General features: G+C 39.2%; 1 protein-coding gene across 10 annotated transcripts in view; it reads right to left on the bottom strand.

Moving 5' to 3' along the window:
- Positions 1 to 14,105, bottom strand: part of EYA1 (EYA transcriptional coactivator and phosphatase 1) — a 193,975-nt gene that overhangs the window by 44,355 nt on the left and 135,515 nt on the right. For all 10 annotated transcript variants that reach the window (XM_070382268.1, XM_070382274.1, XM_070382270.1 and 7 more), the window contains one exon: positions 3,347 to 3,436. In XM_070382268.1, coding sequence (XP_070238369.1) covers positions 3,347 to 3,436 — 90 coding nt within the window. The remainder of the gene's footprint in view (positions 1 to 3,346; positions 3,437 to 14,105) is intronic.

Raw genomic sequence — 14,105 nt, 5'->3', positions numbered from 1 at the left:
TCATATCTAAAATTTCCCAATATTCTAATAAACATTTTAAGCAACTATTTTGATAACATTAAGGATTGTCACTGGAAGCTCCTCACAGTGTATTTCTTTATTCAGCATCTTTTATAAGTCACAGCTGCAAACTAGCCAAATTATACAGACAGGCTGGCACAAAGTTAAAATTTTAACAGAAAGTGAAGCCACAGTTAACAATCAGAGTTCAGAAATCACACGTCAAGCTAACCAACAGACTATTAATTTCCTTAACATTACTTGTACTCTAGATCTTCAAAAGCTAAAAACATGTAATTAAAATATATTAAAATATTAATGCCCCTTACCACAGTGTACTGCTAACTGGAGTGTGAAATCAGGCATTACCACATCATTTTTGCCTGATGAGATAATTTTGGTTTTCTAAAGAGTATTAAACTAATACATTTATTTTTGCCAGGAAATAATTTCACTCTTTAGTTTGAAAGAAACTAATATTTGCAGTGACCATTCTCAGCTTTGTTGAATTACAAAAATATAAAATGCAAGATTGAAATAAGTTTAAGAACCAATTTATTTTTTAAACATTGTACAAATCTAGAGCAATGGCTAAGTGAATCCTTCATTTATACTTTTGCTGACACCTTTATATTATTCTCAGGTAAAATAATGTAAAGTCAACTTTGGTAAAGTTAACAAGCTTAAATAATTTTTCACTATTGATTTTTACATGTGGTTGAATTAGTCCTTTATCCTGTTTCCTACTTATAAGAAAGAGTCCTCAAGAGTAAAATCTGGTATTTCAGTATCTTTATGGATCTTTAGTTCTCCTTTTTTAAAATTTAGGCTTATGAAAAAACTACACCCATCACAAACCTAAACTAGGACTTTTAATATTTACTTTTATTTCAGACCTTCTCTGTATAGTTCAGTGTGAATAATGTTAGTAAACAAATAAAAATCTGACTATTACAGCCAAACTGAGTTTGGAAGCTTCTCTGTCTTATATTACACCAAGTTATTACTTTGCCTAACTTCTCACTTTTCATCACATAGTTCTGGCATTGCACAGACTAGCTTTGGCATTTTTAAGAAGGTAGAGTTTAAAAACAATAGAAAATTACTGCTAATTTCTTCTTTTTTTTTTTTTAACTTTTATTTTATTTTTAAACTTTACAATATTGTATTAGTTTTGCCAAATATCGAAATGAATCCACCACAGGTATACCCGCATTCCTGTGTTCCCCATCCTGAACCCTCCTCCCTCCTCCCTCCCCTACCCTCCCTCTGGGTCGTCCCAGTGCACCAGCCCCAAGCATCCAGTACCGTGCATCGAACCTGGACTGGCGACTCATTTCACACATGATATTATACATGTTTCAATGCTATTCTCCCAAATCTCCCCACCCTCTCCCTCTCCAACAGAGTCCATAGGACTGATCTATACATCAGTGTCTCTTTTGCTGTCTCGTACACAAGGTTATTGTTACCATCTTTCTAAATTCCATATATATGTGTTAGTATACTGTATTGGTGTTTTTCTTTCTGGCTTACTTCACTCTGTATAATAGGTTCCAGTTTTATCCATCTCATTAGAACTGATTCAAATGTATTCTTTTTAATGGCTGAGTAATACTCCATTGTGTATATGTACCACAAATTTCTTATCCATTCATCTGCTGATGGGCATCTAGGTTGCTTCCACGTCCTGGCTATTATAAACAGTGCTGCGATGAACATTGGGGTACACGTGTCTCTTTCCCTTCTGGTTTCCTCAGTGTGTATGCCCAACAGTGGGATTGCTGGATCATAAGGCAGTTCTATTTCCAGTTTTTTAAGGAATCTCCACACTGTTCTCCATAGTGGCTGTACTAGTTTGCATTCCCACCAACAGTGTAAGAGAGTTCCCTTTTCTCGATGGATGCTATTAATACCTATTAACATCAGTAAGAGTAACAAGGCTGAATACAAGACAAAATATCAATCTAGTCTGTATCATTGGAAACAAAAGGAAACTCAAGAAAGGAATTTTAATGTATTAATAAAATACAGAAATTTTTGGTGTTCTCTTATGAAGGGAATCACAACCAAAAATCAGAAACAGCTTTTGAAAATAAGTATGATTATTAAGCTTTTCTAAAGCAATTAGGAAATTGTCACTCCCCCTTGGAATATTTCTACTTTAAAAATAGTAAGGCCTTACATATAATTTCCTTAAGGAAAGCAAGCACATTAAATGCCAAAAAAAAAAAAAAAAATCTGCATTTTACTCTATGTGTAAAAATAAATATTTCACTAAAGGAATGGGGGGAAAAATGAAGCACATTTAAATAATTTCATTGCACTGGAAGTTGCCAATTCGTCTGTGAGTAGTTTCATTGCAGATGAAAAGAAATCAAAATACAGGGCAGATGTTGAACAAACCGCATTTAAATTCTGTCACACACTAGCATTTTAAAAATGATTTGGCTCATCTATGAAATAAGGTGCATTTTCCTTGATTTTGAAAAAGGGAAACATCAGGAAATATTTAAAGGCCAATTGCTGCCAATTAACTTTGATCAGTAAAAGTTCTATTTGAATCTTTCAGATTCTTCTCCTGTCTGAAATAACATACATTTATAAAATCTAGCAAAACAACAACCTGATGATTAATGCCTCTTGGCAGCCCTACCACAAGCTTGGTTAATAGCAGGATTTAAATAAACAACTATCTCTATCATGGAGAGAGTGAAAATAGGCATATTTTCTCATAGTGTAGACATGAAAACCAATATTCTTTATTCTGAAAAATGCTTCCAACCAAGATCGGCATGTTTGTCACTGCCCACAACACATTTTACTAGCCACTGTACAAAAATCTCCTCCCGAACTATAAAGGACAAATAAAACCGTCAGCAGTTTGACATAAGGAATCTTGGCAACCCCAAGAGTAGAGGCTTGACTAAACTGTTATACAACCAGCTGGACTAGCCGGACAGAAAAGCACCTGACTCAATACGATAGGAGTCTGACATGGGTAACATATAACACAGGCAGGGATCACTAAAGGCAACTCATCTCAACAGTGATTGTTAACTGAGACATCTGTACTTCTGATAATCAACACAGTTTAACATTAAAGATTCTTGCCATCAACTGTTAATCCATATCAATGGTTCCACAGAATCAAACTTTGAAACACAACAACCAAAGTAAAGCAAAACAAATTCCACGAAGGCAAAACACATTACCATATACTCAATAATTACGGTACCTCATCACTCCAATTATATGTTCCAAAAATAATATTCCACTGTTATTTCAGGACCAATCACCCATTTCCAAACATGCAACATGAGTGTATAAAAGAATCATAACTTACTTCTAAATCATTAAAAAATAGATGTGTGTCGGCCAAGTTGAAAATCATTTCTTCCATTCGCAGTCCAAGGGAAACTGAAGTAGGTGGATCCTGAAAGAAGAATTTTACAGGTCAAGACCATATCTACATTAGGGTACAGGAAATAAAGCGTCTCATCAAGAGGGACTTTACATCAGAATAGGCCACAGACCTGCGCTCCAGTCTTTGTCAGATTATGTGGCTTATTCTGTATTTGGACTTCAGTGACTCATTTCATTTGAAAAGTGCCTCTAATGTTGTTGGTACTTTGCCTAACAAAGAAAATAACTTGCTGTTTATATTAATACAAAAAATATAAACTCCAGGGTTACTCAGACATATAGAGTGGAGGAAATTCACCTTCACACATCTGTTTCAGAAGCAAGGAAATCAGTGACTCAGGAAGACATGATTTTTATGTTCCACTGTAACTCATATTTACTACTGTGGGCAAGAATCCCTTAGAAGAAATGGAGTAGCGCTCACAATCAACAAAAGAGTCTGAAATGCAGTACTTGGATGCAATCTCAAAAATGACAGAATGATCTCTGTTCTCTTCCAAGGCAAACCATTCAGTATCACAGTAATCCAAGTCTATGCCTCAACCAGTACTGCTGAAGAAGCTGAAGTTGAATGGTTCTATGAAGACCTACAAGACCTTCTAGAACTAACATTCAAAAAAGATGTCCTCTTCATTATAGGGGACTGGAATGCAAAAGTGGGACATCAAGAGATACCTGGAGTAACAGGAAAATTTGGCCTTGGAGTACAAAATGAAGCAGGGCAAAGGCTGACAGAGTTTTGCCAAGAGAACACACTGGTCATAGCAAACAGCCTCTTCCAACAACAGAGGAGAAGACTCTACACATGGACATCACCAGATGATCAATACCAAAATCAGACTGATTATATTCTTTGCAGCCTAAGATGGAGAAGCTCTATACAGTCAGCAAAAACAAGACCAGGAGCTGACGGTGGCTCAGATCATGAACTCTTTATTGCCAAATTCACGCTTAAATTGAAGAAAGTAGGGAAAACCACTCCACCATTCAGGTATGACCTAAATCAAATCCCTTACAATTTTACAGTAGAAGTGACAAATAGATTCAAGGGATTAGATCTGAAGACAGAGTGCCTGGAGAACTATGGACAGAGGTTCATGACACTGTACAGGAGGCAAGGATCAAGACCATCCCCAAGAAAAAGAAATGCAAAAAGGTAAAATGGTTGTCTGCAGAGGCCTTACAAATACCTGAGAAAAGAAGAGAAGCGAAAGGCAAAGGAGAAAGGGAAAGATATACCTATATGAATGCAGAGTTTCAAAGAATAGCAAGGAGAGATAAGAAAGCCTTCTTCAGTGATCAGTGCAAAGAAATAGAGGGAAACAATAGAATAGCAAAGACTAGAGATCTCTTCAATAAAATTAGAGATACCAAGGGAACATTTCATGCAAAGATGGGCTCAATAAAGGACAGAAATGGTATGGACCTCACAGAAGCAGAAGATATTAAGAAGAGGTGGCAAGAATACACAGAAGAACTATACAAAAAAGATCTTCATGACCCAGATGACCATGATGGTATGATCACTCACCTAGAGCCAGACATCCTGGAATGTGAAGTCAAGTGGGCCTTAGGAAGCATCACTATGAACAAAGCTAGTGGAGGTGCTGGAATTCTGGTTGAGCTATTTCAGATCCTAAAAGATGATACTGTAAAAGTGCTGTGCTCAATATGCCAGCAAATTTGGAAAACTCAGCTGTGGCCAGAGGACTGGGAAAGGGCAGTGTTCATTCCAATCCCAAAGAAATGCAGTGTCAAAGAATGTTCAAACTACCGCACAATTGCACTCATCTCACACACAACCAAAGTAATGCTCAAAATTCTCCAAGCCAGGCTTCAACAGTACATGAACCATGAACTTCCAGATATACAAGCTAAATTTAGAAAAGGTAGAGGAACCAGAGATCAAATTGCCAACATAGGTTGGATCATCAAGAAAGCAAGAGAGTTCCGGAAAAACATCTACTTCTGCTTTATTGACTATGCCAAAGCCTTTGAATGTGTGGATCATAATAAACTGTGGGAAATTCTTCAAGAGATGGGAATATCAGAACACCTGACCTGTCTCCTGAGAAATCTGTATGCAGGTCAGGAAGCAACAGTTAGAACTGGACATGGAACAACAGACTGGTTCCAAAAGGGGAAATGAGTACATCAAGGCTATATATTGTCACCCTGCTTATTTAACTTATATGCAGAGTACATCATGAGAACTGACAGGCTGGATGAAGCACAAGCTGGAATCAAGATTGCTGGGAGAAGTATCAATAACCTCAGATACGCAGATGACACCTTATGGCAGAAAGTGAAGAACTAAAGAGCCTCTTGATGAAAGTGAAAGAGGAGAGTGAAAAAGTTGGTTTAAAGCTCAGCATTCAGAAAGCTAAGATCATGGCATCTGGTCCCATCACTTCATGGCAAATAGGTGGGGAAACAGTGGAAACAGTAAGAGACTTTATTTTGGGAGGGTTCCAAAATCACTGAAGATGGTGACTAAAATTAAAAGATGCTTGCTCCTTGGAAGAAAAGCTATGACCAACCTAGACAGCATATTAAAAAGCAGACATTACTTTGCCAACAAAGGTCCATCTAGTCAAAGCTTTGGTTTTTCCAGTAGTCGTGTATGGATGTGAGAGTTGGACTATAAAGAAAGCTGAGCACTTAAGAATTGATGATTTTGAACTGTGGTGTTGGAGAAGATTCTTGAGAGTCCCTTGGACTACAAGGAGATCCAACCAGTGCATCCTAAAGGAAATCAGTCCTGAATATTTATTGGAAGGACCAATGCTGAAGCTGAAACTGCAATACTTTGGCCTCCTGATAAGAAGAAATGACTCCCTGAGAAAGACCCTGATGCTGTGAAAGATTGAAGGCAGAAGGAGAAGGGGACGCCAGAGGATGAGATGGTTGGATGGCATCACCGACTCAATGGACATGAGTTTGAGCAAGTTCCGGGAATTGGTGATGGACAGGGAAGCCTGCTGTGCTGCAGTCCATGAGGTCGCAAAGGGTCGGACACAACTGACGGACTGGACTGAACTGATAACCCATAATCCTGGGCTTCTCAGGTGGCGCAGTTGGTAAAGAATCCACCTGCCAATGCAGGAGATGCAAGGGACACGGGTTTGATCCCTGGGTCAGGAAGATCCCGTGCAATAGGAAATGGCAACCCACTCCAGTATTCTTGCCTGGAGAATTCCATGGACAGAGGAAGCTGGTGGGCTACAGTCCATGGGGATGCAAACAGTCGGACATGACTAAGCACCCACAATCAACAACATAATCCATAAAGTGTCTAAAACCACTGTCACAACTACCAGAAAACAGATACACTATAGATAAGTTTCAGAAGGACAGTAAATAACAATTTTACTCTAGATGATAACTACCGTTATTTTTTATTTATTCAGCCTGCCTCCCAATTTTGAGTACACTCAAAATAGGAAGTGATGGCCACTCTGACCAGCTGGCACCATACCAACTCAGAAGGCTGATCTTGACATTCTTGTAACACTAGTCATCAAACAGCCAGTACCACACACAGAGGGGAGCACCAGCATTCTCAACGGTGGCTTCTACTCAACACTTCAAGCCTCTGACACTAGTGACAGACGGTTTGTGCCACACAACCTATATCCAGATGACATCTGCCGGCATTGAGATGGGGAGTGTGGAGGTATTTAATGGTGTTACTATGTTCAAAATGCATTTCACCCACAAAGCAACAATGTTCACGGTGAATATCCTGACTGTCTGTGTGTAAGTCACTTAGTCATGTCAGACTCTTTGCAACCCCATGGGGTGTAGCCCGCCAGGCTCCTCTGTCCATGTGATTTTCCAGGCAAGAATACTGGAGTGGGTTACCATTTCTTTCTCTAGGGGATCTTCCTGACCCAGGGATCAAACATGGGTCTCCTGCACTACAGGCAGACTCTTTACCATTTGAGCTACCAGGGAAGCCTGCATAGTTAGTGATAAACAAACAAAAAATTCTGTAGAGAAAGTATTCAAGGATATAATGTGAGTTTTTCAAGTTTTTATTGGCATTCTAACAGCAATACCAACTTTCACCTTTATGGCATTTAAAATTTTTCGAAAGAACAATAATTTCTGATCTACTACTTTATAATCGCAGCAAACCTTTGGATGTACAGGTATCATTTAGTGATAGAAACTATGACTAGAGAAATTACACCTTCATGTCACCCATCCATCTGGCTGGGGTGTAATATGTGTTATCAACCAACTCTGAGTCTTAGAGTAGAGGACAAAAAACCCAGGCAAAGTAATAATCTTGCTTCCTAATACTGTCCAACATAAACCTTGCCCATTGTCTCTATTTGTGTCTTCTAAACACACTGTCTTCATTTTAAAGCTCAAGACTTGCCTGTGTTTTACCCCCTACCCTGCAAGTATCTGAAGTGTATCAACAACTTAAAGCCCCGTCTTCTCATGGGCTTTGATACACAGCAATAAGTGGTGGAAGAAGAACCTAGACCCAGGGGCCAAGCCCTACCCTTGTTTTTCTACTTTGGTGTCTTTAGCTCACTAAGCCTCAGTTTTCTCATCTAATAAATCAGATGGCTAGATAGCAAATATGGGATAGAATATTTTATCCCATAGAATTAAAAAAACCTCCATCTTTTAATTTGTCACAATCATAGGGGCTTCCCAAGCAGCTCAGTGGTAAGAGAGTCCACCTGCAATTCAGGAGCTACAGGAGATGTAGGTTGATCCCTGAGTCGGGAAGATCCGCTGGAGGAGGGCATAGCAACTGACTCCAGTATTCTTGCCTGGAGAATCCCATGGACAGAGGAGTCTGGTGGGTTACAGTCCACAGGGTTGCAAAAAGTTGGACACGACTGAAACAACTTAGGATGCATATGTGTTTATACACATGGGAGAAAGGAGGGGCCTGGGCCTCACTGGGTACAGCCATGGGCCAGTCAACTGTGGCCAGGGAGGCAGAGTTAACCCCATCCCTGCAGGACCCCTCCCACTAGCTCCCGTCTACCCCACCTGCATGAGCACCTGCATGCTCTACCTTTGCAAGAGTTCCAGAGAAGGACAAGACGAGGTCTGAGGAAATACAGCAGGATGGTACTGCTAGCCTCAATTCCCCTCCCCTCTAGGCCTTCTCTGCCAGCTGACTGGCACTGGAAAGGAGGCAGAAAACACATCATTGCCAAAAATCTGGGGTGAGATTGGCAAAAGGGCAAAGCAAATACCCCAGGGTTTTTGTAAGAGGGCATACAGGAAAAGAAAAATACATAGGCCAGCAGAGTGTCCAAGAGCTGTGTGTGGAGGGACAAATAAAAACACTTCCCTCAAATTTCCTGTGCAATCAGATGAACCTATTTGTGAGGCAGGAATAGGGACACAGATATAGAGAATAGATATGTGTACATGGGGGAGGGGAGGGTGGGATGAATTAAGAGAGTAAGATTAACATATATACACCATCATGTGTAAAACAGATAGCCAGTGGGAAGCTGCTATATGGTGCAGGGAGCTCAGCTCAGGGCTCTGTGATGATCTAGAGGGGTGGCATGGGCGTGGGAAGGAGGCTCAAGAGGGAGGGGATATATGGATACAGTTAGCTGATTCACTTTATTGCATAGTAGAAACTAACACAGCGTTGTAAAGCACTTATCCTCCAGTTAAAAAAAAAAAAAAAAGGAAACACATTTCCTGTGCAATGATTTAGCCTTGATCAATCTTCCCCTTGAGCTACCACCTAAAATCGATGAAATTTCATAGGTTGTAGAAGAATTAAAAACAGTTTACAAGTGAGTAAAGAAAAACTCTTATTGAATCTTGGTTTTATAGGAAAATTGCTCACTCACAAGAATTCCAAGTAGCAATAAGCGTGCTAGAAAAACCAAATGCTCAAATACAGCCCAGAGCAGAATGGACCAGCAGGGAAAGTTCAAACAGTTGTTTCTGAAACAAAATGACTCAGGTGTGTCCTCCTTCTCATTGAGGCCAATAAAAATACACTGACTTATCTCATAACCACGTCAATGAATCTTTTTATGGGGCCAGGCGGAAGAGACACATGGCAATTATTTAATTGGCAATTCTAGAATTTATGTGCCACGGTAGCATTACTTCTGAAAAACGATTATTTCTCCTTGATATGGTTGCTTATTTATACCACCATCAAAAGAATTACTCTATTGTTTGTGAATATATAGCATACTCTAACTTTTCTTCATAAATTACAGTAATGACCGGCGAGTCAGAATACTAATAAATTTTAAAGGCTCATTCAGTCTTGTGGTCAAATACAACACAGATGTTGGCCTTATTTACCTCTTAATGCGTTTCTCTTCTGTTATTAGCTGTCATTCCTTAACAGTTTTCATACTGCCACTCCACCATACTACCAGGAAACATTACTACACCTAAAGAACAGTCTGATGATGAACTGGAATGGAGGAATTTTAGAATAGGAAGGGGATCGAGTCAAAAGCAGTATTCCTCAAATATTTTAAAATAATCCACAGCAAAAAAAAAAAAAAATCATTATATACTATGATCTAGTACCATCTTTCTCTTCTCACTCACACACACACACACACACACACACACACACAGCTGAAATGTGTGCTTGGCAAAATGAGACTTTCCGTACTGTGTGGAGCGTATTCTGCTATTTTCCATTTCATCGCCCGTTAACAGGTCAAAGTCTATAATTTGAAAAGCACAGTTCTAGAGAACATGTACTTTTGATTTCAGAGACAGGAAAACTAATTTGCAACTGTGTTACGATTTGCTTGTGATGCTGGGAAAGACTGAGGGCAGGAGGAGAAGAGGGTGACAGAGGATGAGATGGTTGGATGGCATCAGCGACTCAATGGACGTGAGTTTGAGCAGACTCCACAAGACAGTGAAGGACAGGGGAGCCTGGAGCACTGGAGTTCATGGGGTCACAGGGTTGAACATGACTGAACAACAACAATAGAGCTGTGAGGGTGCAAAGTTGTCTCCCCCTAAGTGTTCCACCTGAAAGGCAAGGAGCTGGAAGAACAGATAGGTAACCATGGTCGCAGATTTATCCCACATTCTAGCAACTGGAGTTCTCATATCAAGGTTAGATTCGATCTTCCTATTATAATAATCTTTTACTATTTTCACATTTTCTAAACATGCCTGATACAAGTCAAATGTCACAAAAGCTAACATTGAACAGTTAATAAATGAGTCGCAGCTTGATGGCTTATTTTGGCATATTTAGAGGAAGAAAGGGGAAAAAACACATTTTTTAAGACCCAAACTGAGACATTAAAATCACCATGTCTTTGGCTAAATCTTACTTTTCTTGTGCTTTGCAGTAACAAATTCCAGAGCTGCAGTTATGAAAGAGTGGTTTTTAAAACACCATTTTTGCTCTATCACTTTTGAAAAATTATTTAAAACCTTGATTCCACTTCAAAGAAATATTTCATTTTAAGTAAAACTTGTTGCCAAATGTTTCCATTCTTCTCTGAATTTGACTCCTCAGTGGTATTTGCCACTCCTGTCAAATTTCTCTTAACATTTCTCCTTCTCTGATGTCTGTAATATCATGAATTGTTTTTCTGAGCATCTTCCTACAATCAGATTATCCATTCCCTATCCCTTAAGTCATGTCAGTTCCTAGGACTGTTTTCATCTGTTCCTCACTCTATTTACACTGCCTACAGAACCACACGGTCACACCTTCAACCACCACCCCCATTCCCCTATAGTAAATCTTAGATCTCATTTGTAGGCCCATGTATCAATCACCTATTGGTCACTGATACTCTATGTACCATGCTGTTGTTGTTGTTCAATCACTAAATTGTTTCCAACTCTTGGTGACCCCATGAACAGCAACACACCAGGCTTCTCTGTCCATCACTATCTCCCTGAGTTTGCTGCCCACTGAGTCAGTGATACCATCCAACCGTCTAGTCCTGTTGCCCCCGTTGTTCTCTTGCCCTCAATTTTTCCCAGCAAAAGGGTCTTTTCCAATGAATCGGCTCTTCACATCAGGGGGCCAAAGTATTAGAGCTTCAGCATCTGTCCTTCCAATGTACCACACAGTACTTGAAACTCAATGGGCTGCAATCTGGACCCATCATATTCCCCACATTAAATGAATCACAACCTTCTGCTGCTTGGAGCTAGAATTCATACCTTCCTTATATTCACCACCATTTTCTTTTTCCCCAGGCCCATGTCTCTTTATAACTATCTGCAGTAGCCTCTCTCACTGGACTGGTCTACTCGGGTTATCAGTATGAAGACATCAAGGTCTCTGTTCAACCCCCATGCCCACATCCTGCATCCTTGCACAGGGCTTCTCCCCCTGACCCTTCATCAGTCCACGGTTTTCCTCCCTGACTTCTCTCAGACAGGCTTGTCAGCTTCTGGGAACCACAGCTGTGTGTGCTCTTGTATGTGGCAGAGTCATACCTCTGTATCTTTCTCCTCCATCCTTGGGACCATGCATAGTGCCTGGCCTAGGGCTTCCCCAAAGTTCGGTGCAGAAGTAAATGAATGACAGCAATAAACAGCAAGTATTTCAAATACTTCTAATTAAGAAAAAAAAATTAAATTCTATCTTTAGTTAGTATCCAGTATCAGTTAAAAACAAACAAACAAACAAAAAAACCCTAGGTACTTGGCTTAGGAGGAAAAATGGGTGTTTGACTCCCAAAATCATTCTATCTATCTAAATACTATTAAACACATTCATTCATAATTTGTACCTGATTAAAGAGCAGCTCATTTTTAGAAACAGTTGCTTACAAAGCCTATCTTATCTACGTGATGCACTAAATAAGACTAGCCTAAGAACAGCATACAATTATTTATTTTTTAAACTCATCAGGGGTTATGTGTTAATACATCTTGTGAAATATATTCTCATGTGCTCTGCAACTTAGTTCCCTAGTAAAAACTGAACAGTCCAGTGAAGAAGCTCAAATAGAGAAAATATCATCAAATGTTTTATTATTTTTCTGGTTTAACAAAGAAACATCGTAAACTTACTGCCGTTCTTATGCCCAGGAAATTCTACTAGCTGTTCCTTGCCAAAACATACAGACAGTATTCAGAAATAAAGCTATTTGCAGCATCATGGATGAACCCAGAGACTGTCATACCAAGTGAAGTAAGACAGAGAAAGAAAAATACCATGTGATATCACTTACATGTGGATTCTAAAAAGTGATACAAATTAATTTATTTACAAAACAGAAATACAGACTCAGAGACATAGGAAACGTATGGTTACCAAAGGGGAAAGGAGGGTGGGAGGGAGGGATAAATCAGGACTTTGGGATTAAGAATACACACCAGTACATATAAAACAGATGAATAGCAAGGACCTACTGTATAGCACAGGGAGCTATAGTCTATATCTTGTAATAACCTATAATGGAAAATAATCTGAAAAAGAATATATATGAATATTTATATATACATATATATATGAATCACTTTGCTGTACACCAGAAACTAATATAACATTGCAAATGAACTATACTTCAATTTTTTTTTTAATGGCAAATGTCTGCTTAAAGTCATGAAAATAAGGTGAAGGAACTCGTTGCAATGCTAGGCTACTCAAGGTTGCTCTGTGTAAGTCGAAGATGGTTATGTCTACTGAAGAGAAAGCAATGTTATACAGAAAAGTTAGGTCCAAGTCTAAAGCAATTCTTTTGCTCTCATCCTCTATCCAGTGAACCCCACAGCCTCAAGATCTTTTTCTCCTGTTTCTAGAACACAGAACTGCCCACACAGACAAAAGTTATTATCATTCTGTATTCAAATCATCAGCATCATCCCTGGCCACTGTCATTCTTTTATTGTCTGTTCCTTGATTTTTTTCAGCCTGATCACTGCCATTGACACTAGGTCTTCATGTGATGAAAATGCTTTGAAGAGAAGAAACTCTAGACAAAATCAGTGCATAGAAATGCTGAAATACCACTAAATTCATCTTTTAGGGAGATTCATGTGTCAGTCTTGAATTAACATGTTGACAGTATATACACTATTGATACTATGCATAAAATAGATAGCTAATAAGAACTAATGTATATATCTCAGAGAACTCAGTGCTCTGTGGTGGCCTAAATGGGAAGGAAATCCAAAAAAGGGGGTATATGTATAGATGATCCACTTTTCTGCACAGCAGAAACACAACATTATAAAGCAACTGTCCTCCAATAGAAATTGATTTTTAAAAGATTATATATAATGTGAATTAAATGAAAGAAAAGGACGTTTAGAAGTATATGTGAATATTAGAACATTGGAAGCCTAGGATATGGGCTCGACTTGTTTTGTCTTACAGATGAGCGAGGGCATTTGATAAGAGCTTCCCTGGCGGCTCAGGGATAAAGGATCCACGGGTCAATGCAGGATACTTAAGAGATGCGGGTTTGATTCCTGGGTGGAGAAGATCCCCTGGAGAAGGTAATGACAACCCACTCCAGTATTCTTGCCTGGAGAGAAGCCTGGAAGGCTATAGTCCATGGGGTTGCAAAGAGTCAGACACAACTTAGCCACCAGACAACAACAATGTATGACTTAAGAGACTGAACAGCAACGAAGGGCATTTGATAAGCTTCAAGCATCATTAAAAATGCACTTTTCAGGAAGCACAACCCACAGCAACTCAGAAATTTGATTTTGCCAAG

The sequence above is a fragment of the Bos mutus genome, chromosome 14 (assembly GCF_027580195.1).
Source record: "Bos mutus isolate GX-2022 chromosome 14, NWIPB_WYAK_1.1, whole genome shotgun sequence".
Lineage (NCBI taxonomy): Eukaryota > Metazoa > Chordata > Mammalia > Artiodactyla > Bovidae > Bos > Bos mutus.
Note: the sequence above shows the minus strand (reverse complement) of the source record. Positions and strands in the feature narration are given on the sequence as shown.